This window comes from Rhea pennata, chromosome 5 (genome assembly GCF_028389875.1).
Source record: "Rhea pennata isolate bPtePen1 chromosome 5, bPtePen1.pri, whole genome shotgun sequence".
Classification (NCBI taxonomy): domain Eukaryota; kingdom Metazoa; phylum Chordata; class Aves; order Rheiformes; family Rheidae; genus Rhea; species Rhea pennata.
In genome coordinates, this window is record NC_084667.1 from 16,727,933 (window position 1) to 16,753,819 (window position 25,887).

General features: G+C 41.9%; 2 protein-coding genes across 11 annotated transcripts in view; one reads left to right on the forward strand and one right to left on the reverse strand.

Annotated features, from left to right (window-relative positions):
- Positions 1-25,887, forward strand: part of LTK (leukocyte receptor tyrosine kinase) — a 98,811-nt gene that overhangs the window by 62,146 nt on the left and 10,778 nt on the right. The window contains exons 11-25 of the mRNA XM_062576268.1: positions 1,576-1,670; positions 6,466-6,567; positions 8,714-8,891; positions 9,365-9,515; positions 11,068-11,199; positions 11,720-11,876; positions 12,770-12,952; positions 13,471-13,569; positions 14,044-14,196; positions 14,894-15,004; positions 15,680-15,866; positions 16,721-16,811; positions 18,978-19,042; positions 20,907-21,036; positions 23,370-23,467. Of these exons, the coding sequence (XP_062432252.1) occupies positions 1,576-1,670; positions 6,466-6,567; positions 8,714-8,891; positions 9,365-9,515; positions 11,068-11,199; positions 11,720-11,876; positions 12,770-12,952; positions 13,471-13,569; positions 14,044-14,196; positions 14,894-15,004; positions 15,680-15,866; positions 16,721-16,811; positions 18,978-19,042; positions 20,907-21,036; positions 23,370-23,467 (1,932 nt within the window). The remainder of the gene's footprint in view (positions 1-1,575; positions 1,671-6,465; positions 6,568-8,713; positions 8,892-9,364; positions 9,516-11,067; positions 11,200-11,719; positions 11,877-12,769; positions 12,953-13,470; positions 13,570-14,043; positions 14,197-14,893; positions 15,005-15,679; positions 15,867-16,720; positions 16,812-18,977; positions 19,043-20,906; positions 21,037-23,369; positions 23,468-25,887) is intronic.
- ITPKA (inositol-trisphosphate 3-kinase A) overlaps positions 12,757-25,887 on the reverse strand; it is a 62,174-nt gene continuing 49,043 nt past the window's right edge. For 2 of the 10 annotated variants that reach the window (XR_009958574.1, XR_009958572.1), the window contains 3 exons: positions 23,348-23,884; positions 18,432-18,562; positions 17,245-18,194 (listed from right to left, as the gene is read on the reverse strand). The gene's annotated coding sequence lies outside the window, so the exon portion shown is untranslated. The other 8 variants (XR_009958573.1, XR_009958578.1, XR_009958576.1 and 5 more) reach the window with 8 other exon arrangements.

A 25,887-nucleotide genomic window follows, 5' to 3' on the forward strand; every position in this document is an offset into this window, starting at 1 on the left:
TCTATCAGAAGAAAATCTGGAGAAGGTCATTCCCCAAGCTCCCACTTGTACATGGCTTGAGTAGAAGACTTGTAGTCTTCTTGTAGTACCTTGTAGTGCAGTGCTATGGCCTGCCTCCCACTCTAGTTCTATGGACCAAGCACAATAGCTTGATCTGACCAAGGAAGCACTGACGTGTGGGTACCTAATTAAGAGGTAGACTGTGGTGCTGTTATTAGTTGTGTGGATCCTAGAAGTGTCCTAATCCTGACCACCCACTGCTATGATTTCATCTTCCGTCTCATGGCCAGAGGAAGTGCTGTTTTGTGTCAGTGGAGTTATATACAAGGCCTGAAAATGCAGAAGTATTGCTAAATCTACTAATAAGGTAGCAGGTTTCTGTAGGAGGGGACTCCAATGGCAGAGTCCTCTAGTAGTCCCATAGCTAAAAGAGAAGGGTGATCCAGGAGAGTCTGGATTTGCATTTGCTACAATAATATTGTTACTCCCAGAAAGCCCAAATCCTGTAGGTGTGAAGTTTTACATTTAAGCATAAGGAACCATTCCTGAGTTGGGATAAAAGCAGCTTATCCCCAAGGATTTTAAAGCAGTTATGCCCTGTTACATCAGCTGTGGATATGGATCAGCGTTTGGCTGGTAGGTGGAATATACATATGTACTTTATTGCCACTGATTTGGGACAAGCATGTTCCTAGGCTGAATGAGTAATATGTTAGGCAAGTCAGTGCTTGATCTCCCATAAATTATGACTGACTTTCACCAGTGACAGCAGTACAGGTCCTTTCCATATGCTTTTAATAAGGTCTAAATCAGACATCTGTTTATTTCTGAAGTTAAATCAAGAACAATTCAGTCTCATCCATTAAAAAGAGACCCTTTGGCACATTTTCTTCACTCCTTGTGAATTCAGAATGTGGCAATGCACATGAGATGTGATGGACCCCCTAAATAAGTTGGTAACAGCTGGTCATACTGGAAAAAGATGAGACAGCCCAGAAAGCAAACATTTCAGAGAGCTATGGCTAAAATTTAAAATGGGCTGACCTTCAGCTAAAATAAATTTATGCTAACCTGTTGTTACACTTATTTACATTGGCTGAGAGTGAGGTCCAAGATGCTTATCTATTAGGATGTAGCTGTTATGTTCAGTTTTTATTTTGGCCATCTTCTTGGGGATAGAAAGGAGAAGATTCTTTTTCTCTATGTTTTTGCACATGTAATTCCCTTATTACTGTTAGTGGTTGAACAAGAACAATTATCTGTGTATGAATATTTGTGAAGGAAGGCAGCTTGTGTTTCTACATGTGTGTGCATGTGGCAGGGGAAGCAGGGCTTTTATTCTTCCCCATGAAAAGCGATATTGTATGAATGTTGGTTGGTCCTTACTAACTGATGACATGTGGATAAGAGATTTCTAGCAAGTCCTTTTGGCTGCTCAGCTTGGATTGTCTGGAGAAAATGTTCTAAGTAATGATTATCATGATTGGACAATGAAGGGACATTTCATTTGAAGGGTTTTTCCCCACTGCCCCTTTGTATGTCTTCTCTAAAACTTCTGTCTTATTATCTGCAAAGGTTTCACCTGCAACTGCTGGCAACCTGGGGCTGGAATTCCCAAGCTGACATTGCTGTTGACAATATTACATTTGGACTGGACTGCTTCACTGACGGTGAGCCACAAGTTGATTACCCCATCCAAATTCTTTAAGGGATTCTGCAACATCCCACAGGTTCAGGACACACACATGCTGTTCCCTCCATAGAGCATTCTTGAATCATATGCATTAGCTTTCACAGCACAACGGCATTTTATCTCAGACCTGCTGAAGATCGCAAATGGAAGCAGTTTTGCAGTGTGTCAGATTCTCCTAGCAGTCTTTCTTTTCCCTAATCTGAGATATTCTACATAACATAGTTGAGAACTGCCTGTGTGTCTTGGCAAGAAACACCAGACTTATTCCTAAGCTCCTAAGTGGAAAGCTTGCATCACACTGTTCTTTAGCAGTCTCCTCCAACCAATGTACCCTGGCAATCGATAGCTGAAGGGAATTTGTTGAAACCTAAGTGGAAAGTCACCATATTTTAGAGGAAAAAGGGAGTAAGATGGAAGTATAAAGTTTCTTACAGAAAAGTTTAGATTATTGCCACAAGTTTAATTTAGTCTTCAAGGAGGTGCATCAAATGTCACTGCCTTGTGTATAACAGATATATGCTGTCCTTTGCTTCGTTACTGCAAATGTGATGAATCACAATGTATGTCACTGAAAATGCAGCCAGTGCTACCCTCCGAAGCATTTTAGCAAAGGAGATGAATTTACATAGAAGACAAGTGGAAGGAGGCTGGATATCTGTACCAGTTGGGGATGTTAGAAACCGACTTCTTTTTGTCCCTGGAGAAAAGCTCCATATGCTATATTGTAAAGCAATTGGAGAATATGCAGCCTTTGAATTATGACTTCTGTTGCAGACAAAATGCACATCAGTAGTTCTGCACTAGCATTTATGTGTCACCACATCTAGTACATCAGCATTCGGGGTACTAACATGTCCCTGCAGAGACAGCTGCAGCCTTATGTAACATATGGGAAGGTTTATGTCAGAACTGACACATGTTAAAAGTTATACAAAAACAAAACACCTTTTTGCTTCCACCTCTGTGTGATTTGGTCTCTTGTTCTCTGACCCTTTGTTGTGTGGGCACCTAAGCTGCTATTCTCTGAAATGCTGAGCACTCAGTTTCCTTGAGGGTAAAGTCGTTTGTTCACTTTAGCTCCTTAAACACACATGGCTCCCAAACACTTTAGACCTTGACACTAACACTTCGTTTTCAAATCTGTTGAGGAAAGTAAAGGGAGAGATTCCAGATGATCTTTTGCCTAGCTGCCCTCCTCCCCACTGCTGCAGTTTACAGCCCTCCTGAGAGAGAGAGGAAAAAAAAAAAAAAAAAAAAAAAAAAAAAAAGCTTATATAATTATACTTTTCTGCCAAGGGTGTTGCTTTTGTTCTAGTGCACCAGTTTGGATGGCTTGAGCTAAGGCACTGAGATCTACACTAAAATGACAGTGCACCCACAGGCATTTTGTTGGCTATGGTGTAAGAGATGTATGTTTTGGCAAACAGATGGGGCAGAAATGCTGCTGAAGCAATGTTTATCAGAGCTTGTCTGCTCAAGCTCCCAAGTTACTTCTCATTTTTGATTAGTATAAACTGGTACAGACTTACAGGAGCAGCAGCCACTTACACTATCCAAAGGTGTGACCCAGAGATATGTGACTCATGCAGGAGAAAGGCAGCATAAAGGAAACATATGTCTCAAAAGCCTTACACTTGCCACTATTCCTTGAATCCTCTTTGTGAATTGACATTTTCTCACCTCTGAAAGCAACCTCCTTGCATTTGTCTTCTCATCAGTTTAATTCAGTTATGTTGCGGAGAAGCCCAGCAGCTCTGTTGTATTTTCAGTAATGAAATTATCTCTCTCTGGCAAGGAGAGGCTTCAGATGTCACTGGTGGAGCCAATTAAGATCAAAGCAGTGATTTCTATGCATGAGGGCAACAGGAAGGACGTATGGCAGGAAGGAAGAATTTGCTGTTTGATAGGACGTATGTATTAATTTATCCATTTATTTCAATCCTGGAGTTTAATTGCTCTATAAAATCCAGTGCAGACTTTAAATGTATTGCTTGTATGTATGCAAGCCAGGAAAGAAGGTGAGGTCTTCCATACCCATTGACATAAGCAAAAGATTCAGTAAAATTTAGGCAAAAAAAAGTAGGTAGCTCAAGGGACATCAATAAGGACAAAAAATAAACAGCCTGTCCCTTGAATGGGAGTCCCTGGGCAGAAACAGATTTTTTTCCTGAGAAGAAGGCAAGGTGAAACCATCTTCTGGTTAATACAAGCACCTTCTGTAAGACAGTGTCGCAGACCAGAAGATGTGGGCCTGATTCATTGTGAGAACTCTCATTGTGAGAACTCTCAGAGGACAGGCAGAAAGATATTTTAAGCTTTTAGGTAACTAGTGCTTGTATAGGAAGAGGTCTGGATTTTGAGTGTCTAAATACCTTTGAAAATGTGACCTAACTTGGCTAATAGACTGCATCTGCATGACTGTTGCCCTCCTCAGTGCAACAGTCCTTACCCTCAGAACTCCTCAGTAAGGTCCTTCTTAGTCTTTACCTTAGGTAGTCCTGTTTTTGACTTTGGATTAAAACAAAGTCTGGCCCTGTGGACCTGCAGGTCTCATTGCTAGATGTAAATGGCAGATGGTGGTTCAAATAACCCAGTGCTGCCTCATTTGAGTAATTTAGCAGAGGTGTTGACTGGAAATGCAATAGATCAGCCAAAGGGTTGAGGACAGAAGAAGCTGGCATAGCTTCTTCATTCCCTCTCCTACTCCTGGATGAGCTGGAGAGGCTTGCAGGGGACCAGTAAGGCAGGATCTGTGAAATGATTGTGTACCCTTTCAGAATGCTTTAAGGCACCTTACTCTGGTTCCCAGAACCACTACATTTTTTTTCATTACCATCTCAGAGACATAGAAGCAGGAGCTACTTACTTTAGCTCTGTTCCTGCAGGAGTTACCCATCTTTCTCCTTTACTCTTCCCTCTGTCTTTCTCCAGTGTGGAAATTAACAGCATAAGCTGAGTCCTGGAGAAAAGGAGTCTCTTGCTCTTACGATTTTTCTCATATAAGTTCACCTTAATAGGAAGAGGTCTTGTTCCCTCCTGTTCACTTAACAGTCAGCATCTTGGCTGTTAGAGGAACAAGTGGAAGCAAAAATAGACCTGAGCACCAGGCCCTGGGTCCCACAGATACACTATGTTAGTAGAAAATGGCATCTTACAAATTCATATGTCTGGCAATGCATGAAATATCAGCCTTCTAAGAGTTAACAGCTCATGTGGACAGACTGACACTCAGCCAGTCACACAGCTTGTCTGCCGAGTGTGAAGGAGACAGAAGCTTCTTTCCAGTGTGAAAGTGTTTGAGACTGTTTAGAGAAGGAGGAAAGATTGTTTGGAAATGAAGCATTTCCTTAGGATATACTCAGTTGGGAAGCTGCAAAAAAAAAAAAAAAAAAAAAAAAAAAAAAAAAAAAATCCATGCAGATACACAGATCAAGTCTGTATTTCAGGGACTGAATTACATTCCTTCATTCTGGCAAAAGTAACTAGGCTTCTTGTACATCTCTAAGCATCCGAAACTGTTGTGACCTTTGGGATTCATAATTCAACGAATGCCTTGGGAGACCAAGCATCTTTTCTGGCTATGTGTTGTCTTTTTAGTTTGGTTTTCCTTCTTGTCTTTGATCCAGATCATTTGTTTTGGGTTAATTTCATTTTTTGCTGGCTTGACAGATCCATCCATTGAAGTTCTCTATCTCTGTATGAACAGAGTGTGTCAGTACAAAGCTCCCTTTTACTTCCATCTGCCAATGTGGTTTCTGTCAGACCTGGGGGGAATATTCTCAAGAGTAAGAGCTCAGCAAGGTCACCATGCTCAATTACTTATTTGGCCTCTCTGACACAGCTAACAAGGGTGTTAATTATCACTATTTAGAGCAGTGGCTTTGTGGCAGAGATAATTGCACAGCTGGAACTGAGTGAGTGTCTTTTGAGCAGATTATCAAACAGCTGTTAGATTCTCACAACTGGAACAAATTGAAATATTTGTAATGTTTTTCAACTTATGAAAAATGTTCACTATTAAATCAACCAAGGGCTCATAAATTTAACTATTGAAAAGGCAGCTTTAGTTATATCTGGTATTCTTAATGCATTCTGTGCTTTAGATCAACAACTACTTTGAAGTTCCTCCTCTCTGAAGGGCCAGTTTTAAAGGCCTGTTTCAGTGGTCAGTAAATGTAGCTTTTCGCCCTGTGTTTTTCAAAATGGTTTGTCCAAAGATTTATGGCTATGTCAGGGGTATGCTGCTGCTTCTTAACTGTGCATGTTAGTGAGGTATGTCATTTTGGTTTGTATTTTATTTTCTGTACAAGATCTAGGGTACTCCAGGTCTGTTGCTGAGAGGGAAGTGATCCATTAGACTGGTCTAGCTACCATGATGCCATAAAGAACCAAAGATAGTATTTTTTGCCATCACGCTCCTTTACACATTCAGTAATCTGGCTGCCCAGCATTGTCACCTGCCTCTTTGACAACAGATCACCAATACATTGCATCCATTCTCTCTAGTCATGCTTTTCCCAATGTCTCTTGTGAGAGACAGTGAAATATGTAGACCAAGGAGACTTGTGAGACTGCATGGGATAACATGGGAATCTAAGCCAAGATGTGGGCCCAAAAGAATAATATAAATACACACCTTTTCTGTACAAAGCCGTCTCTCTTTGTTTTAACCAAATGGTTATACTTGGTTCATTCATGTGATTTTATGAATTTTCCATCTCTCTTTTCTACTGCCCTTCCATCTTTCTCATCCATTCCACAAACTATAACAGGAAGACAACCAAGCTATTTTGGTGCGAAGCGCCAGTACCCATGGGAGGTTAGTATCCTGGATGACCATCTCCTGAACCCACTGGAAGAACCCTCCCTCCCAGGTAGATCCTTCTGTACTAAAAACCTGTCTTTTGCCTATAACAGGTAGTTCCTTCCCCATAACCTGTGTGTAATCTGCCTACCCTACAGCAAAAGAACGAATAAGTATGATCCCTTCCCAAAGATGTGGAGACCGCATTAAGTAGTCTGTGCTTCACTAGAGTGCAGCAGGGTGCTGGAGTCCAGCTCACCAATCCTTAAAGAGAGTAAAAACAGAAAATACCTGACTCAAAGACAGAGTAGACACAAGCAAAGCTGGGAGGGAAAGGTGCCAGTACCAGAAGCTGGAGATGGACAGAAATTTACTGAGACTTGGAGACCAGTGAAGCTGAACCTGATTGGTGGGCAATAGGGGTGCAGAGATAAGGATCCAGAGAGGGAAACAAGTGAGAATCTGAAAATCTACTGAGGAGAGAGAATGCTAAAACTGGATTGAAAGCAAGGAAAAGGAGGGGCTCTGGGGACCAGTTTGCTGGTAACAATAGACACTGACATGCTGGAGGCCAGATACTGGGTGGGTTAGAAGAACTGGCTAACGGAAGGCCTGAGGAAGGGAGGCTGTGCTTGGGCAGTCATGGAGCCTGGTGTTGTCTGAAGAACCAGTCATAGGGAAGAGGCACAGGCACTTTGAAGGGGACAAGACAGGAAGTATCAAGCTTGAAGCACAGACAGAAGTCTAATAAGTACCCAAGGAAGCATATTCCACCTCAGAACCTGCAAAAAATGCCGAATTCTTGTGTCTTGAGGTTACTTTGCTGCCAACAAATACGTGTGAGTGACTGCATGCTCTGGTCCCCTGAAGACTGGGTCCACCTGAAAGGTGACAACTATACTGCTTTCAGGCTCTTCTACTAGCTTAAATGACAGAAAATTTTGTAATGAAGCTCCCACCCCACTGATCTGTGTGTGTGTTGGCAGGAGGACATTTGTTGGAACATTTAGGGATGGTTTTGCTTGCCTTTTTCTTTAAATAAGATCACAAGTTTTAAAAGGTTTGTGCTATTTACTGTTTACTGTTTCTAGTATTGACTGTTGTAATCATTCAGCTCTTAAACAGTTCTACTGTGACATATCCTGTGCTGCCTGACTCTGGCCCTTGAGCATGCACTGTTATGGTGTAGTTTTTAGCTGTATTATCCAATAGTTTTATTCTTAAGCCCCATCATTCACTGTACAGGATGGATCTGTTCAGGACTTGAAAAAGAGTTGTGAAATACATGAGATTTTTTTTTTTTTTTTTTTGGCCACCTTGTTGCACAAACTACAAAGAATGATGAGAGCCAGGAAGAAGTTTGCTTGGAGAAAAAAGGATCCTGGTGAAAGTAGAAAGATGCTGTCCTGCCTATTGATGCTGCTGCCACAGACTGGACAAGCCTTAGACAAATTTTTTAAATCCAAGTCTTTCATAGAAGGTCACTAGTTGTACTGGCAGATGTTTTCAACCTTTACTTCTAGGGGTACATTTTGGTTCCCATTTGGAAAGCTGAAATAATATCTCCTTTTATCATACTGGCATTGAGAAGAGGAATTTGGTAATGTCTTTGAAATGCTTGGATAAAACTCATCAGAAGCCTGCAAAGAAAAATACAGGTTTATCCGTAGTCCATGGTTTATTAAATAGTGTGTGGGAAATAAAGTGAGAGAAATAAAGCAAACAGTGGCTATAAGCAGAACACTGTTTGTTCTATAACTAGAATGAAGCTGGGATAGTGTGATGATGTAATTAAGGATGGTATCATAGTGCATTGTATTATGAGGGAGCAGCACTGAAGTTGTACAGATTGTACTTAACTTTGGAATGCACCGTCTTTTTTTTAATAGTTCACAGTCACATGAATGACAATCTTAAGTTTAAACATGCAACCAAATGAGCGTATTTGGTTTTAAAGCCCTGCAGATAGCAGGCACTGCAGCAACAAGGTCTTTTTCATGACGATCCAATTCTTATATAAAAATTATTAATGTTGGATGTGAAGTTTGTTGTTGAATAAGCTTCTGGTTTGATCACTAAGAAAATATATCAACAGGAACAGTTTTTTGTTTTGATGGTACTTGTACTTTGGTTACATAGTTCTGTGAGTTACTGCACATATTTGAGAAATAAAGTGAAGCTGACATCTGTCCCAACTCTTGCTCTTTTGATCACAGGGGACACACCTGTTGTTCTCTGGTGGTTCACAACATGTGGTGCCAGTGGTCCACATGGGCCAACTCAAGCACAGTGCGACAGTGCTTATAAGAACAGCAATGTGTCAGTGACTGTGGAGAAAGAGGGCAGGCTTCGAGGAGTGCAAGTTTGGAGAGTGCCAGCCACAAACCGATACAGGTGAGTATTAGTGTTTGCTGGAGAGGCAGCCATTTAACTAATTGCTGGTTGTGGAGCTTGAGTGGGTGAAGAGAACAATGAAGCAAGAGAGAATGGGAAGCACTGGCTGTCAGGATTTGTGTCTGAGTCACCATGAAGTGTGGAAGGGTGGCAGTGGTGACTTAGAGATCAGACCAGGAGTGGCTGTGGAGGTGAGGTCAAATGGGACTGCTGCCTTGGTCTTTTAGATTTAGCTTTAACAGCTCATGCTTTTCACCCCTGAAGCCTATGTCCTTAGTGCTCTGGCTGAGAGTTCGCCCGTCCTCTTTAGAAGACATAGTGGTGTGGACCTTGGAAAAAGGAACAGCTGTGAGATGCTGTTGCAGGGGAGCTTGTCTGTTTGGGAGCTCAGGCTGGGGGAGCTCACAGTGGAAGTTGCTTTGGGGATGAAAAGTGTCAGATTTCTGTATATAACTGCTTCCTTTTCCTTCCAGGATTTCTGCCTATGGTGCAGCTGGAGGGAAGGGAGCCAAGAACCACAATAAGAGGTCCCATGGGGTGTTCATCTCGGCCACCTTCCAGCTGGAGAAAGATGAGCTGCTGTACATCTTAGTGGGGCAGCAGGGGGAGGATGCCTGCCCTGGGGTGAGGGCTGCACAAACACATGTGGGCAAAGACTACAGAAAAGAGCAAGATTCAGTGGGTGGCTTGGGGTTTGACTGTACTGATGACAAATAATAGAAATCCTGGGATCCAGTAATGAAATCCAATCAGCAGACTGGGAGGAACCAGTGAGCCAAGTTAGGAAGAATCTTCTCAAAATAAATATAAAGAACTCTAAAATGAGAAACCACCCCAAAATACACAAACAAATACAAAACCCACAGGAACTCTGCTTTAAGCTCCTCATGTTTAAAATAAGAAATTCTTCATCAGCTTTCTTCTGCTTGTTTTAAGATGGCAGCTACTAGGCAAGAGTTGTGTGCTCCCTATCTTATTTTTCCACAATCTAGATTTCTCTCTACATGCCAGGATTTCAGATAATTTTCTGCTCATTACAGGAGTTTCTACAACCCTCAGCAGCACCGGGGCTGCACTGTTATGTACTCTCTAAGCTTGGAGATTAAGGGCTGAATCCAAAGCCTGTCAAAAGAAATGGGATTCTTCCCACTGCATGCAGCGGCCCCTTAATTAGATGTACCCAGTGACAAAAAACATTCAAGAAGAATAGAAATTGATGTTGTGAATGCTTATATATGTGTCCTCTAATGTTAGACACAAATGTTTTAAAAGTCCTTTTACCAGTTAGTTTCAAAAACTACCTCTTTTCAGGCTATGATCCTCTTGGCAGAAATGACATCTGTCAGCCCATGCCTGGGAACAATGCTGTTCTCTCTTTCCCCCCCACATAGACTCCTGAGCTTGGGGATGCATGCAGTATTCTTGTAGGCATTCAAAGTTACCCTTTGCTTTGCCCAAAACACATGATTTTTTATTCAGATACTGAAACAGGTTCCAAAACCAACCATGCTTCACTTAAATAGTACAAGAATTATGTCCATTTAAATAAAGCATACCTTTGTATATCTGCAGTCCTCACTAATGTATTCTTTAGCCTTAGGTCATAATCTTCATAGGTGTCCATGAGTCCCTTGCATTTCATGAACTGTTCTCCAAATTGCAAAGTATCTTCCTGCACTAGCTATCTCCCTTCAGTAATTCACTGTTAATTATGTGCAAATCACCTTTGTCTGCTTTATATTTATTAAGCTGAGAAATATATATTAAGTACAGCAGTAAAGAAGTTCTTAAAATTAATCCATAGTTCAAACACATTTTAATGTTCTTGGGTGTAAGAAGTTGTAAACATGCAAAATAGGAGTTTGGGATATCAATAATGAGTTATTGCTGCATTGCTTTACTTTTTTTTTCTGTGAGCATTTGTAGTTTCACTTGTATATGTAATGCCAGTTTGCAAATCAGAGGTAACAGAACAGATCCCTCCCTCAGCTGTTGGTCCTTGTAGAAGAGCTTGCTCTCCACACAGCTTGTATTTATCAGGCATATATGTATATGTATGTTTGTATGTATATCAGTGTATATATCTCAAACAATATATTATTATCCTGAAAGATACAGATAACTCTCAAGAGTTGAACTTTGCTGACTTAGGAGTACATCTCTTGTCCTCTTTCAGGGCAATCCTCAAACCCAGAAGATCTGCTTGGGGGAATCATCTCTCATTGAAGAAGATTACAAAGAAAAGAAGGATCTGAAGGACTGGGCTGGAGGAGGTGGGGGTGGAGGAGGAGCAACCTACATCTTCAGAGTAAGTACTCTTTCCATCCTTCCCAGGCAGTTTCCAGCAGAGCAACTAGTTTTCACTGTCATGTTGTATGACACTCTCAGTTCTTACAAGAACCTGATGGAGGAGTCTCTCCCCTGCTCTATCAGTCTCCCACTCTCTGCCTTTATGTCTTTTCAATTCAAATTATTTATCTCTTTTCATATCCTTGATCATACTTGTCACAATCACCAAACAAGTTGAACTGCTTCTCAGTTCTGGCAGCTCAGGTCTGGGAATCAGACCAGGATCCCTCATTAGTACTGGCAGCAGTCCTACCAAAAAAATCTCCAGTGTTTAATTAAAGAAGACCAGTTACTTTTGTACACAGAAACACTGTGTAGAACATTTTTGTAATGCAGTCAGGAAACAATTAGAAGCAATGTCCTGGCCTTGGGCTGTTGTTCTTTAAGCTGCTTTCATGCTTTTTGATTCAATGAGTTGTGTGAGTTCACATATGCAAGGGATGTAAAGTTTTTCTGATGTTTGATGGGGGGTTTTCCAGCAGAAAAATGGGATTTTCGAACCTTTGCTCATCGCAGCAGGAGGAGGAGGGAAAGCCTACCTGAAGGCTCAGGACAGCTCCCTAGATGATGTACCCCTGGAGCAGTTTGAGAACAGCACTGCAGTACCTGGAGTCAGTGGGAGTACAGGGGCAGCAGGTGAGACACTAAAACCGTATAAAGTTTGGATCTGATGGCTGAATATACAAATGTGCTGTTGGTATGAAGCGAGAGGCTCCTCTCGCTCGCTCTCTCTTGTGTGTGTGTGTGTGTGTAAGCAGTTATTAGAAATGTGTTGGCAGTCCATAAAGGATGTCTTCTGCTGCAGAGTGTTACTAGGAAAGGATGCACAGGACAGACAAGGAGTGCTCCAGGAGATCTTATTTCTCTAGAAAGGGTCCTCTCTTCCAAGAAATGAGTCACAGAATGAAGATGGTGGTTTGAAGTAGGGCATGCTCCTCCACACTGTAGTAATGGCCTTTAATGAAAAGAGAAGAGGAGACTTCTTCCCTTTTACTCTTCCAAAACCTGGAGAACAAGAACATTTCTGGAATTATCGCAGAAATCAAACCTTACTTGTAATTGTGTGGCAGCTGTGCCTGGAACCCATTCCTAAGAGACAAAAATGGTAGTGGTTCTCCATCTCCTGCTGTAATAGCCTTATGTGGAGTTCTCTAGAAGGAAATGAGGAAGTCCGGTTTAGATTTTATTTGCTCCAGGGAACTCAGCATCTCAAGCGGCTGAAAGCTCCAACCCCTTATTCCAAAAGGAACTAGTGAGTTCTCTATTTCCCCAACAGCATTAGAAGTTGGTGCTTAGGTGTCTGTCAGGCAGCAGGTACCGTATAGATCCTGCACTAGATTTCCACTACGTTACTGTCCTTAGCAACAAGGAGCTTGTCTGTTGTCTTTTCCCTCAAGCGTTAACTTGAATGCAGGCATGCCTTAGGAAATTAATAAGAGCCAGCCTCCATCTCTCTGCAGTATCGTGCTCTCCTTTGCTAGTGCTTTTCTTACCTGTTCTTATTTTGTTCTCCAACTCTGTCTGTGAAGGTGGAGGTGGTGGCTGGCAAGATGTGACTCTGCTTCCTCAGGCTGGGAAGTCCCTCCTGGAAGGCGGAGAAGGAGGTCAAGCTTGTCCCCAAGCACTAGCCAAGCTCCAGTGGGCCACCTCTGGTGGCTTTGGTGGGGGAGGAGGAGCTTGTACTTCTGGTGGAGGAGGCGGAGGCTATAGAGGTAAGTCTGTTAAAGAAATAGATATGTTGTCTAATTTTGTGCAATTCAAAGCACCTGCAGTTAGGGGCTGGAGCTCTCAGTACAGAGGAAGATTGATCCATAAGGTGATTCACAGAGACTTCAAGTTAGATTGTATGAAACCCTCACATCGTATCTCTTTAGTTGAGGGAATTAAGGTTACAGAAATATGCCTACATGCTTTTGGAAGGAGTACTGACTCTTCCCTATGTCCCCAGTTGCCTGTGGAAAATGTTCCATTTCCTTTTTCTGTTGAAAAGAAATATGTTTTTACGTTGCTGAACTGAGAAACCTGCACTGGAACAGTTCACTTCACTAGCCCTGGGACTGGTTGGGTTGAATTTATGTTATCCGTCGAGGGCATGATATGTATTAATATCAGTGGAAGGTTGCAGGATGACCCCAGATGATAAGAACCTGGAGGAAAGAGGGCACTTTAGAGGCATCATGTTTTTGCAGCATGCAATGCTAATCAGCTAGTCAGACTCTTCTTTCTTCAGGGGGGCATGCCTTTGCTAATGATGATATCACGGCTGGTGGGCAGGATGGCATCTCTTTTGTGAACCCCATTGGAGAGATCTTCTTGCATCCCCTGGCAGGTACAATGCACTTTTTCTTCTTCATCCAAGTTCTTTTCTTCCTTCTTTTCTCTTCCTCTTTTATTACTTCCTATTTCCTGCTCCTTCTCCTCCTGTCTTTGCCTTTTGCGCATTTTACTCTGGCATATTGCAATCTGCAGGTCAGATCCTTCCTTTAAATACATCTATACTACTTGAGACCTTTCCCAACTCTCTCTCATAAGCCAGGAGAGACACTGGTCATCAAGTTCACCTGCACATCCTCAGCCCCAGTCATTTTAAGGTCAGTTCACTTCAGGAGCTCTGTGCCTGCTTGAGGGACTGAATCCCTTTTTCCTCCTGGCCCCCATCAGGTGTCTGAGGTGTCCACACTGTTGGACTGTTTAGTCTTCTGCAAAGAAAGAAAGAAGGTGTAGCTCCTGCCCTTTTGTGTCCTTACCTAAACAAGGTGGGAAAAGCTAAACTAAACCTGCCTGTCTTGTCTTCCTCATTCAGCCATGGAGAGTCACGGTGAAGTGGAGGTTCAGATCTATCTGAACTGCAGCCACTGCCACTCGGACAACTGTAAGCGAGACCCTGACACAAACCTGCCAGTCTGCCAGTGTGAGATAGGGGCTGTGCTAGCCAACGACAATGTCACCTGCACTGGTAAAATGTGGATTTTTTTCCTTTTTGGATGGCTTTTTTGTTCTTTGCATCTTCTCTCCTCCTGGTCTTTTGACAGTCAAATCACTGAGTTACAGCTGATGGCTCCAGTGAACTCAGTGTTACAAGAAATGTCTGGCCAACATATGATTGAAAAGTCTTGATGTCCTTTCCTCATACACTGAGCTACATCTGTCACCATCTCCAAAATTCAGGTTTTGGTTAGGTAAAAGGTAAAATATATGAATGGGTGCAGTGCATCAGATTGCTTTATCTGCAAATATTTAAGCATAAATACCTCACTGGTATAATATACCACCCTATACTGAGTTATTTAAGCCACGAATCACTTCCTTTCACAGCAATTTCCTTCTGTTCCTGTTTGGCTGGTGCCTAATATTCACTGTTGTTTCCTGAGACAGTCTCTTGGAACTCCAAAGCATAAATACTGTAAAGTACTTTCAACTTACAATGAATGATTTTATCCATTAGTGAAAAACTGTGCAATAGATAAGTGATTCTGTGTTTTTAAATGATTTGTGAATTTTTTCAATCTCCAGGGCTATAAAGAGATTTGCTATAATTTTTAAGGTCATGATTTCTGTGTCATTTTCTGAAATAGAAGCATCCTTTAAAGGGATTCTTGACTGCAGCTCTGATTTCTTTCTGACTAATGCGTCTCTCTTTTTCCTTTTTCCAGTACCCCAGGGTCCTATCCCAGAGGGACACCTACCTCTCCCACTCCTCCTAGCTGTGGTGGCTATGATTGTGGTGCTTGGAATGATCCTCACTTGTGGCAGCCTATCTATCAGTAAGAAACATCTTTACACTTGCTCCTCATCTTTCTTTGACTTGGCTTTTCCCAGTGAAGTTAGACAAAATGAAAACATCCCACCACATACTGCTACTATTAATACTTAGAACCAGACTGTTTTGATCCCCAGGTGGATCAGAGGGACAGGGAGAAAGGTGTGATAGGAAACATGACCATCCCACAACAAAGCCCGGAATGAAGCGTAGACAGAAGTGTAGTCCCAGAGAGCAAGGACTGCTCTGGTTTAGTATTTACTGGAGAGAAGAGTTTGGAAAGCCCTGTTAGCAGGCATTTCTTTAGCCACTGTTACTACCTAAATTGAAGTCATAGTCTGCAATTAAACATATAACTCGTTCAGGTGGATGTCATGTTTCACTTGCTTAGCTTTTGGAACTGGGTGCCAGCAAGGTGTTTTGTGGACCAGCCTTTCGTTAGCCAACATAAGAAGAAGCAGAAGAAGCCGAAGCTTATTCTGTGTCATAAGGACTCTGTAGGCAGACAGTCTTATCCTTATCCAGTATTACACTACTGAGTGTGGAAATAAGAGTGATACTGGAGAGCTAAAGAGATTTCTTGAGCATTTATAATCATTGACTTGGTTTATTCTTTCTGCTCTTTATGGCCAGTTGTCTTTTCTGTCTCAGTATTGCCTTTTTATTTGCCTCAATCCAGTTTATCACCTTAAGAAGCAGCAGCTAGAAGGAGCCAGAGCACGACTGCAGAGCCCAGAATATAAACTGAGCAAAATCCGCACATCAACCATCATGACAGATTACAACCCCAACTACTGGTTTGCAGGGAAGGCTGCCACTCTGAGTGAGCTGAAGGAAATCCCACGGAAGAACATCTCTCTGCTTCGGTAAGACTTGCTGCAGGGTCTGTTCCCTGGCACGGGAGAGAAAAGGCAGCCTGGAGCTAAGGCAGAGGTATAGCTCGTGCTTGCTTTATTTACCATCAGGCATCCAAGACAAGAAAGTGAGGGCCATTTGCCTGGCTAACTGGAAAGCACCTAGTCCAAGCAGCCAGATATGACAGATGTGACATGATGTTCTCTGAAAATATTTTGATCCAATAAAGAGCTCAAGCAGAAGCGTAAATTCATGACTCTCGTGTTACGTGGACCGGTTTATGCTCCCACTCAGAGCAGAGTGTATTTCATCTCTGTGTTTTTATATGATGTCCTGAATAACACCCAACACCTAGCAGTAGCTCCTTTCCAAATTTATAGCACTATTAATTTTTCAATGTTTTCTGTCACAAGGAAATGCACACTAGGTTGCTTTGATTCTCCATACAATCCAGATGATGCTGGTTAAAGCTATATAAACCTTTGAATGAAGAGCTTGGTCATCCCTCTGTGCACCATCTCCTGTAGATATCAGCTCACAGTCTTCCTTATCTCTTATTCCCAATCCCTTTCTTACCTTGCTATTGCTATACTTTGAGACAGAGCCCTAGGACTGAGCAAGCTGCTTTGTATGTTCAGAACTATTGATGATGCAGCTTCCTTGCTTTAGGGACAGCACCAGGAGATGCTGAGAAGTTATTTTGGGAGGCTTTGAGAATAAACCGTAACACTGTCATCAAGTTCCTCTCTTACAGCAGGCTCTAACCCCATTCTAGGACTGGATAAAAAGAAGAGCTCAGCCAGTGCTGGATCCAGGGCCGTAATAACATCTATTCTGTCTCTCTTTTTTCTTTTTTTTTTCCCAGGGCACTGGGACATGGTGCATTTGGAGAGGTTTATGAGGGGTCAGTGGTAGGTATTGCAGGAGATCCCAACCCTCTTCAAGTAGCAGTCAAGGTCAGTACCCATAGATTTCTTATACAGCAATAATTGCCTGTAAGGGCCATATTAGCTTATTACCATTCCAATCAGAGAACCAGTGTCATTACATGCATGATGATGTATGTGAACTTTGATTTTAAAGCTGTGTGGCACTAGCAGCAGATTGGAAGTAAAACATCTGTCTTGTTTGCTGCATGCCTAATGGCTGTAAGCTGTGATCTAACTAGGATGAGAATCTAAGAAGTATGGTCTTTTTTGTAGCTTCCATTCTCACGGCTCAGGAGAGATACGGCCTTTGCCCTCAGAGGGGAAGCTGTGTGAATTAGTTGCCCAGGGACTGTATAATATTATTAAATATTGTTAAAACAGTAGATCAAATTCTCTATCAGCATAAAGAAATAAACTCCCTTGTAATCAGCCAGAACCACCAGTTTATCCTGCTATAGAATCTGGCTTGCCCCCCTAAAATTAACTTCTCTTAAGAGGGTCATTGAAAATCTTACTGAAAATCCTTTATAGCCCTACTAGGCTGATAGAGCCCCTGTGCAGTGCCTTTCTACCACAACGATTTAAAGATCTGAGTAGCCAGGAAAAAATAAATTAGGGAGGAAAATAAAGCAATAAGCAGATATTTTATGGTGGGAGGAGGGGATTCCTAAGTCTTGAAAAAAGAAAAATGCAAAAAATAGTATAAAGTATTTATCTGACAGCAAAGAGTAAACACTGATACTGTTATTACTTCTGCAGTTCAGTATTTTTAAATGCCTTCTTGTAATTTTTTCAGATGAAGTTACTGTATTGCAACATTTATACTCTTTGATCGTTATATTTTCTTTACACTGGGGGTTGTGTCTGTCTGCCTATAGAACAAACTTTCAGGTAGTCTTTTAATACTCTGCAGTGTTAACTATGCTGCTATAAATACGTATTATGATATCATGTTAATTTTCCATACTTTTTCACTGGAAATACAAGCTTCTTCATTATCTCTGTTACAATATCTCTTTTAGCATACCTCTCTGAATTCCTTTTTGTTTATAAGTACACAACTGGTCAACATTTATTTTCTCCCTGTTAAGCAATATGTTAGCAAACCAATATGCAGTTAAGCACTGTGGTGGCTGTGCAGTTCCCTCTCAGGCACTGGCCATATTTCTTATTGTCCAAAGCAATTTGTACTTATGGCTTAAACACATGACCAGTGTTTGTTAAGTAAATTGTATGCAGCGTATTTATTCTTTCTTAAAAAGGAATTAGCTACTTCTTTTTTCTTAGTTTCTTCTCCTGTGCTGGAAACTGATACAGTATCCGTGAGGTTCAGTGTGTGACTGTGCTTATTTTGCATCATGATGTAGTCAACTGGCCCTAATCAGACTTTGCAGAAGAAGCAGGTGCAGACTGTGAATAAATTTAAGAATATGTATTAGCAACATACTGTCTGTGGATATTTTACCAATGTAATAAATCATCTGCAAAGTAGTCTGTGAAGCAATTACTGATTTCAGACAGCGAAATGCAGCTCTAGTCTCTATAGCCCACACTGCAAATAACAAGAACTGCTGTTCCATGCCAGCCCTCCCCACACTCAGCAGCAACATCCCATCTCTCTGCGTGCAGTTTGGCAACAAGCATTACCCACAGCTGTGGCCAAATCATCCTGCAATGCTAGGGCAGTGGGCACAGGCGCTGCTTCTGCTGCAACTTGCACTCTCAGTTCATGTATATCAGTGGCAGGTGCTGTCCAAATCTGCTTGTAGGAGAGAAAGCTATAAAGACAAAGAAACAATTATATCCATCACATTGTTGTATGTCTCATGTGACATGGGAACATGTGCTGCAATGTAGAAACACCGAAAAGGAGAATAAATTCACACCTGTGGTTTTAAAGTGCTTATCAGATCTGCAGAAGCTATTTTGCTCCAGCACACTGTATAGAGTTAAATGCACACACAAAAGCTCCATAAGTAGGTCACTGCTTGCTTGTTCCTTTAACTGCCAAATGGGTCATGAACAGATCAATAAACTGGGCACTAAAAAGATGAGGCCCTCCTCAGAGATGCCTGAAGTCACTGATGCTCGTGTTGCTTGCTTGTTCTTTTTTTTCTTCTTTTTCTATTTGTGCTTCCCTCAATGTTCTCAATTCTTTGCTGGGGTGGTCCCCACATTCTTTCTTCTTAACAGACATTGCCAGAAGTCTGCTCTGAGCAGGATGAGATGGATTTCCTGATGGAAGCTTTGATAATGAGGTAGAGTTTGCAGTTTTCATACCTGTAGCAGGCAGGGTGAATAGCAGCAATGTAATAATAATTATTAATCCATTTGCTTGAGTTTGGTAAAGAAATCCAGCCTTATTTTTTTCACTAGGTGGCAGTTTAGTAGTGTATGAGTTGCTGCTTTCAGTCGCTTGTTCATCTCAGACAAAGTATGTGTGTTTCTTTTTTGTGGGCATCCCAACACAAATTTCTGCTAGCTTGTTTTACCAGTCACGTTCAGAGAAGTAAAAAGGTACAACATTCCTGTACAGGTGTGTTCTGTGTTTGAAATATTTTCCTTCTCAAAGAATCCCATTGCTATTCTACTAAGTATAAATCATGTCCTGAAGCCCTTGTTAAACTAAATTTTCTGTGGAGAAATGGCAAGCAGGCTATGCAACAGGAAAGCTGAAGATTAGCACTGCCAGTGCAGCAACTCAGATGTCCAGCCTCATCCAGGATGAAGATCAGCACCAAGGTGGTGCTGTGTGCCAGGGAGTTAAGCTTATAAGCCTGGATACTAGGGGTTTAAGCTGCATTGTCTCTTGCAAATAAACGTGAGGGTTTTTAGAACAGTTTTACAGCTGAAGATGAAGGTGTGAAAAGCTTTTTCCGGTGTGGCTTTCATGCAGCAGCTAAGTGTATGTGCAGCCTTTTTGTTTTCCTTATCTGCAGATCTGTTTGTCATCAGTAAATGCTTTCTGCAGTGAAGATCCTTGGGGTTTGGCCCTTCTTCATACAAAAATAGCTGAGTGAGGCACTCTGAAAACTCTGTAGGGATGAGGTAGGGAATATGTGTGCTAGTAGCTGGCACAGATAGAACATTGCCCTTTTCTTGCGGAGGCCACTTCTCTTAGATGTATCCTGGCTTTTGATGTCTTTGCAGGTTTGACAGGAAGTTTATCAGGTCTCATGTGCAAGATCCTCTGACAGTGACCTATGAGCTATATAAAATTTATTTGCCTGGGAAAGATAATGGATTGAGCCATTCCCATAACTATTTCTACTTCTCATTGTCTGGCCTGAATCACACAAACATGCTGTTTTTCTTCTATTAAAGCATGATTCAAGAACGAATCTCATAAGGCCATTTCCCAAAGTCTGCAAAAAATTTGAGTAGCAGCTGAGGAGGAGGCAACGCTGATGCATGATTTTTAAAGAACAATTCAATAAAACAATTACCGAATGCTATGATTCAGTTAGAATATGACCCCCCCTCTCTCCCAAATTCCTTTGCATTTGCAGTTCCCATATTACCCAGATAATCACTATCCAAGGTAAGTTGTTGCTATCTAGTGTCTGGGTTTTAGTGAGCTTGCTGACAGTCTCAGCTTTCTTTTCTGAGACACAAAAAGCTGTCACACAGCTGCCACAGGAGGTACTAGCTGGGTCTCTCTTTGGCAGACTAGCTACTGAACTGAGTCCACCAAACTAGACAGCAGTGTATTTAAAGTAACCAATGCTGAAATAAAATCCTCACAGGACACGGTTTTGTTTCACAAATGCCAATAATCATTGGATATTTGAAGTATGTGGTTTTCTTTTCCCTTTCACCTCTCCCATTCAGTGAGTCTGTGTTAAATTCTCTCTTCACAGACAAAGCTCTGCCTTACTTTCAACTTTTCATACCCTCTAAGGAAGTTTTTCATGGGCAGAGCCAGGCAGAAGCCTGTTCTTGGGGGTTCATAATTGGAGAGGCACTTTGATATGGCTGAAGTTGGAATTAATTTGGTAGTTTGCACTGCATTCAGCGTTCCTTTCAATCCAGGCCCTCAAGGCAGAACAGTGAGCGTGATAGGTGCTGGCCAGTTGCTAATGTTGTTTCTGTCTTCCATGCTGCTGTGATCTTGGCTTTCAGTAAGTTCAATCACCAAAACATTGTGCAGTGCGTCGGTGTGAGCCTACAGACGCTGCCTCGCTTCATTCTGCTTGAGCTCATGGCTGGAGGAGATATGAAGAGTTTCCTTCGGCAGAATCGACCCAGGGTGGTAAGATAACTTCTTTGCTAGGCTTTTGGCTGTTTGTGTTACTGCTAGTTTTATTTTATGAATGGGATAAAGGCACTGAAGCCAAGCAGGGCTGTCTCTGTGTCCCAGCTCCTACAAACTTCTGCACACATATTCTCTTTGCCTGGCTTGAGCAGATGTCAGTAAGAGAAAAAGAAAACAGGGGAAGAGCTCTAGTTTTTTAGTGACTCAGGAGGAAAGAGTAAAATCCTGTCCTGCCATTCTGGAGTTCACTGTAACTGGAACACAGATGTAGAGGTATTTTTCTTGCCATGTCTGCATCACTCTCTGTGCACTGTGGCAGTATGTGAGGAACTGAAGTTGCAACACTGATAAGCAGTAATAGGAATTTGCTGCACCGAGTCCTTAGGTATACATCAACATCACATGCAGACACATACATTTATACTAGCTGAAGAGCTGGGCCTGCATATAGCAAATGAAATTATCAAGTCAAATGTTGTATTAAAAAAGTTTTTGTTAAAAAAAAATTGACATGAGGGTTATCATAAGGCAGCTCTGATTTCTAATAATGTAGTGATGATAACAAGGTACAGTGAATAATTGGAATTAATTATTTTCAGTACTCTTGTTATGAATAGCTGATTCTAAATATGTGCTCATGTTTCTTAACAGTGTGTTGCTGGACACCTCTGTTAAATAAGTACATATCTGTGCTTGAGCACACAGAAGTGTTAGGCCTGATTCTGCATTATTTTTTGTATTGATATGCCTACGTTGGCTAGAGGCAGGCACAGAAGGAACAAAGAAGAGAGTAGAGGGGGCTGACGAGTACCTCAGGTGCTACATCACATGATGCAGTTGCCCAGCTTCTCCACACACAGACACACACTCCTTCGTACTTATGACAATATAGTTTTATGCGTGTGTACTTTTAGGCTGGTATTAACGTGCTCTTAAAAAGTCTGCCTTAATGCCTTCCTCATGCAGAAATAAATATACCACTTACGCTGCTATAACAGCACCCATATGGAGGAATTTTTATATCTTTAATTCTGTCATTTATAGTGAAAGTAGTGCAGTTTCTGTGAGTAGATAAAATCTGTGGGATCAAGACTGGCAACAAAGAATAATATTCTTATTTGTACATAATGTATAGTGGTAATGTGAAGAACAGTTATTTTTTAAACATCATGTGAAAATAAACCTGACACTAAGTATGTTAGCTGATAATGAATAAAATATTTGAATTTCACTTAGTGCTTGGAGAAATGTCCCTGTACACCTTTTCTGAAAACAGAGCTTGCCTGACAGAACTGCAGAGAAAATGAATCCCAGCAGCCTTCTGGCAGAGGGATCTCGGAGCAGAGACAGTCTGCTCTCTGTGGTTCTATTTGTCCTCCTTGTTCTTCATTTCCTCTCTAGAAATGCCTATTTTGTAATATTTCTCACTGGCAGATGTCCAAGAGCTTTGTAGAATAACTTGCCTAGCCAATAAAAACAGTAGCTGTAGTGCAAATTACATGGTTTGAGCATGAGAAATTAGAGAGATAGTGGCACCTAGAAACAAAAGCAGGTTGAAAAGAGCAATTTATTTGATATTTCTTGGGCCTTTGATGAACAATATAGCAATTTCTCCCCACCCCTCTCCAAAGCAATATCGAAGTTCCTGGAGAAACACCAAGGAACTTTCCCTACAGGGACGTAAATGACTCTATGAAAATAAGCAGGGGTCCTGGAGAAAGACTTCCTTATTGCTCCTTGTTAGGAAAGCGTAGATTATGAAGGGCTGCTACCACCTCAGAGCCCTCTAATAAGGAATCCCTTTTGTGCCCACTGCTCCTGAGGGTATTCCCTCCCCTTCCACAGCAGAGGTAGGCTGGTGAATGCTGAGTGCTGGTACAGAGATGCACACTTGTGCCTTTTTGTTCTCTCCCTCTCTCAGAGTTCATGGATATGTTTTCTTAAGAAATTTTCTGGGTTTATTTTGTGATTTGATCATCATCTTCAGAAGTTCTTTTTTCCCCTCTTCTCACCATTTAAACCTGCTTGTGTTTTTATTTCACAAAGTCTAGCAACATCAAGGAGCAGTTCTCTCCCATGTCCTTTCCTGGGGTATTCAAGCTGCATCATAAATCTCTTACCAGCTCACACTTATGCACTGTGCTGAGGAGAATCAGAAACTTCTGCAGGTTTTTGGCTTCAATAAAACCTCACTCTTTTTCTAATTCTTTGCCTTGATCTACCTGTCTTCCTCTTTGCTCCTGACTAACCTTTCCCCCACCCTGTATGTGTGTTTCTCCCTTCCCCTTCTCCACTATTCTTCCCTTACCATTTTCTGTGTCCTTTTCCAGAATCAGCCATCCACACTAACGATGCAGGACTTGCTGAACATCGCTAGGGATATTGCCTGCGGTTGTAAATATCTGGAAGAGAATCATTTCATCCACAGGTGAGGACAGACACTTCAGACCTGCGTCCCCTAACCTTGTGCAATTTCTATTTACAATGGATTGCCCAGAGCTAATCTTTAGGGGGAAGACAGAGATTTCCTCCACCAATTCAGGTTGTATGTAGGTGCCCAGACTGATCTCACTGGCTGTTGACAGGAGTTGAGCTGTGTGCTAGTCTTTGAGTCTTGGAGAGAAAGGAATCTTCCTGTTCACAGTGAATATTTTCAAATGTTCATTTTTCAGGTGCCTAGAATGGAGATACAATTGAGATTATCCGTGTAGTCCACTAGATGGTAGTGTCGCTCTGTGTTAGTTTTGTAAGACAGTAAGGTATCATTTCTCTTTCTTTTCTGATCTCCTTGTCTTGGCTTACTGTCCTGTCAGCACAGGAGAGCCCAAAATATTTGAGCTGCTGACTAGAGAAAGGGAGAACAGGTACGTTAGGAGGAAAAAAATACAGCATTTGTGTGGCCTGAACTTTTAAGATTTTCTTCCCAACTCAGCAGCTGACCTGCTGTGTGATCTTGAGCAACCCTTATTTATCTATTTACACTTTTTTCCTCAATTGTAGAGTAAGAAAATGTTGACATACAGGCTTCAAACATGAATAAAATAATATAGAAGAAGTAAAGGTTATTATAGGTAGCCCTTTAAAATCCCCAAGTGGATGTTGGAGTCCTTTGCTTCTGCTTAGGAGTTCTTTCAGCTCACAGTGTTCCCACGCATAGCATACCATTGAATTCCTTCCTAAGTATAAAAGTCCATGCTGAGCTCAGCTCTTGGCTGTAAAGGAAAGGAGAGGCCTGCATCCAGAGGGCCACATAGGCTCTGATTAAACCTACATACAGCCTGGAGTTATGCAAGAAGACAACAGATGCACCCACCCGCTCAAGCACGTGTGCATGCACATGACAGCGCACAGAGCAAAGAGAACTAGGCAGGAGTGGGTAGAGACTGGAGGAACTGAGGGAAACAAGTGGCAAGCAGCAACTGGAGCAAAAAGACATGAGATTGAGATACGGGATATGTTATGGCTTTGTGATTATAACATCAGAGGCAGCAACTGAAGGATGTGCAATCTTTTGCCACGTCTGCCACAGGCTTGGGATGTGGCCTCAGTCAAGTCTCATCCTCTTCTTATTGCCACAGTTCTTCCACAGAAGCTAAAATGGGTACAAGAAGATAGTAAATGTAAAGTCCGGCAGATAAAGATTCAGAACCTTTAATAGGTGATGGTTAGTAGTAACTAAGTGAAGAAAACTGAGTGAAGAAAAGTGCAGTGAAAATGGACTGTGTGCCTGGGTACAGAGCTGAACAGGTTGCAACAAAAGGCCTCTCTTCCTCTCTTCATCTCATGTGATGCTGCCTGGATGCAAAGGGCGGTATGTGCTGGGTGTATGGGAAAGCACTGCATGGTGCTGGTCTGCCCAGAAGAGAACAGGAGCTCCAGGAAGTTTGTAGCCTAAAGGGAAGTTTGAGTCTCTAGCTGTTCCTGCGATGGCATAGCTGTAAATCCACCTTTGATAAAATCCATGGAGTGTGACAAAGGCAGTGTACATTGAGAAGGCAGAGATGACCTATTGCTGTTTTATAAATCCTAAGTTGAAAAGGACTGAGAGTCAGGATGCAGGGCATCCCTGTCTTCATGACAACCTAAGGCAGATCACATCTTTGCTTTGAGCCTGCCTTCAGGAGGGGTTTTCCTAACTTCCCCCTGCACTCATAGCCACAGTATCTGTTGGGCTAACAGATCTTGTCATAATTGGGTAAGTTTTTTATGAAAAGTCCCCATTCTTTCAATACCGTCACATATTGTTGTTCTTAGCTCTGCTAAATTCCAAAAGTATATATACAAAGTATATGTATTTTGGCTGAGGATGTCTTTGTCTCTTTTCTTTCCCACCCTACCACTGGATGATGGAGCTGGTTACAGGAACTCCTTCGCTAGTAGGAATTGTGCAAGGTATATGGTCCATAAGATCACACATAAGATCACACAGAACTGTCTTTGGTGTACCAAGGCCATAATTAAGGCATGAATTAGCAGTTAACTGCTCTTTCACTGGGATAGGCTTCCTATCCCAAGAGTAGAAAAGTTGTAGCAGAGTCTCCTCACTCTCAGAAGATTGCAAGAGGCTTGCATCAAATAGGGGCATAAAATTTTGCTACTTGCTAGCATGCAAGGAGAGCGTCTAACATTTACGTGAACAAATGGACAGGCCAACTGTTATTGCTCAAGACCAGTCTCCATTTCAGAAGAGAAAGGGAAGATGCTTTAACAGTGACAAGACACTCTGGCTCAGCTCTTTCACTGTTAGATCTCTAGTATAAGCAATCTGGCAATGGGCTCATTTTGCTTTAGCCAACAGTTCAGTCAGTCAGTATGCAAAGAATTTTGTTCAGGCCCTTTATTAGTATC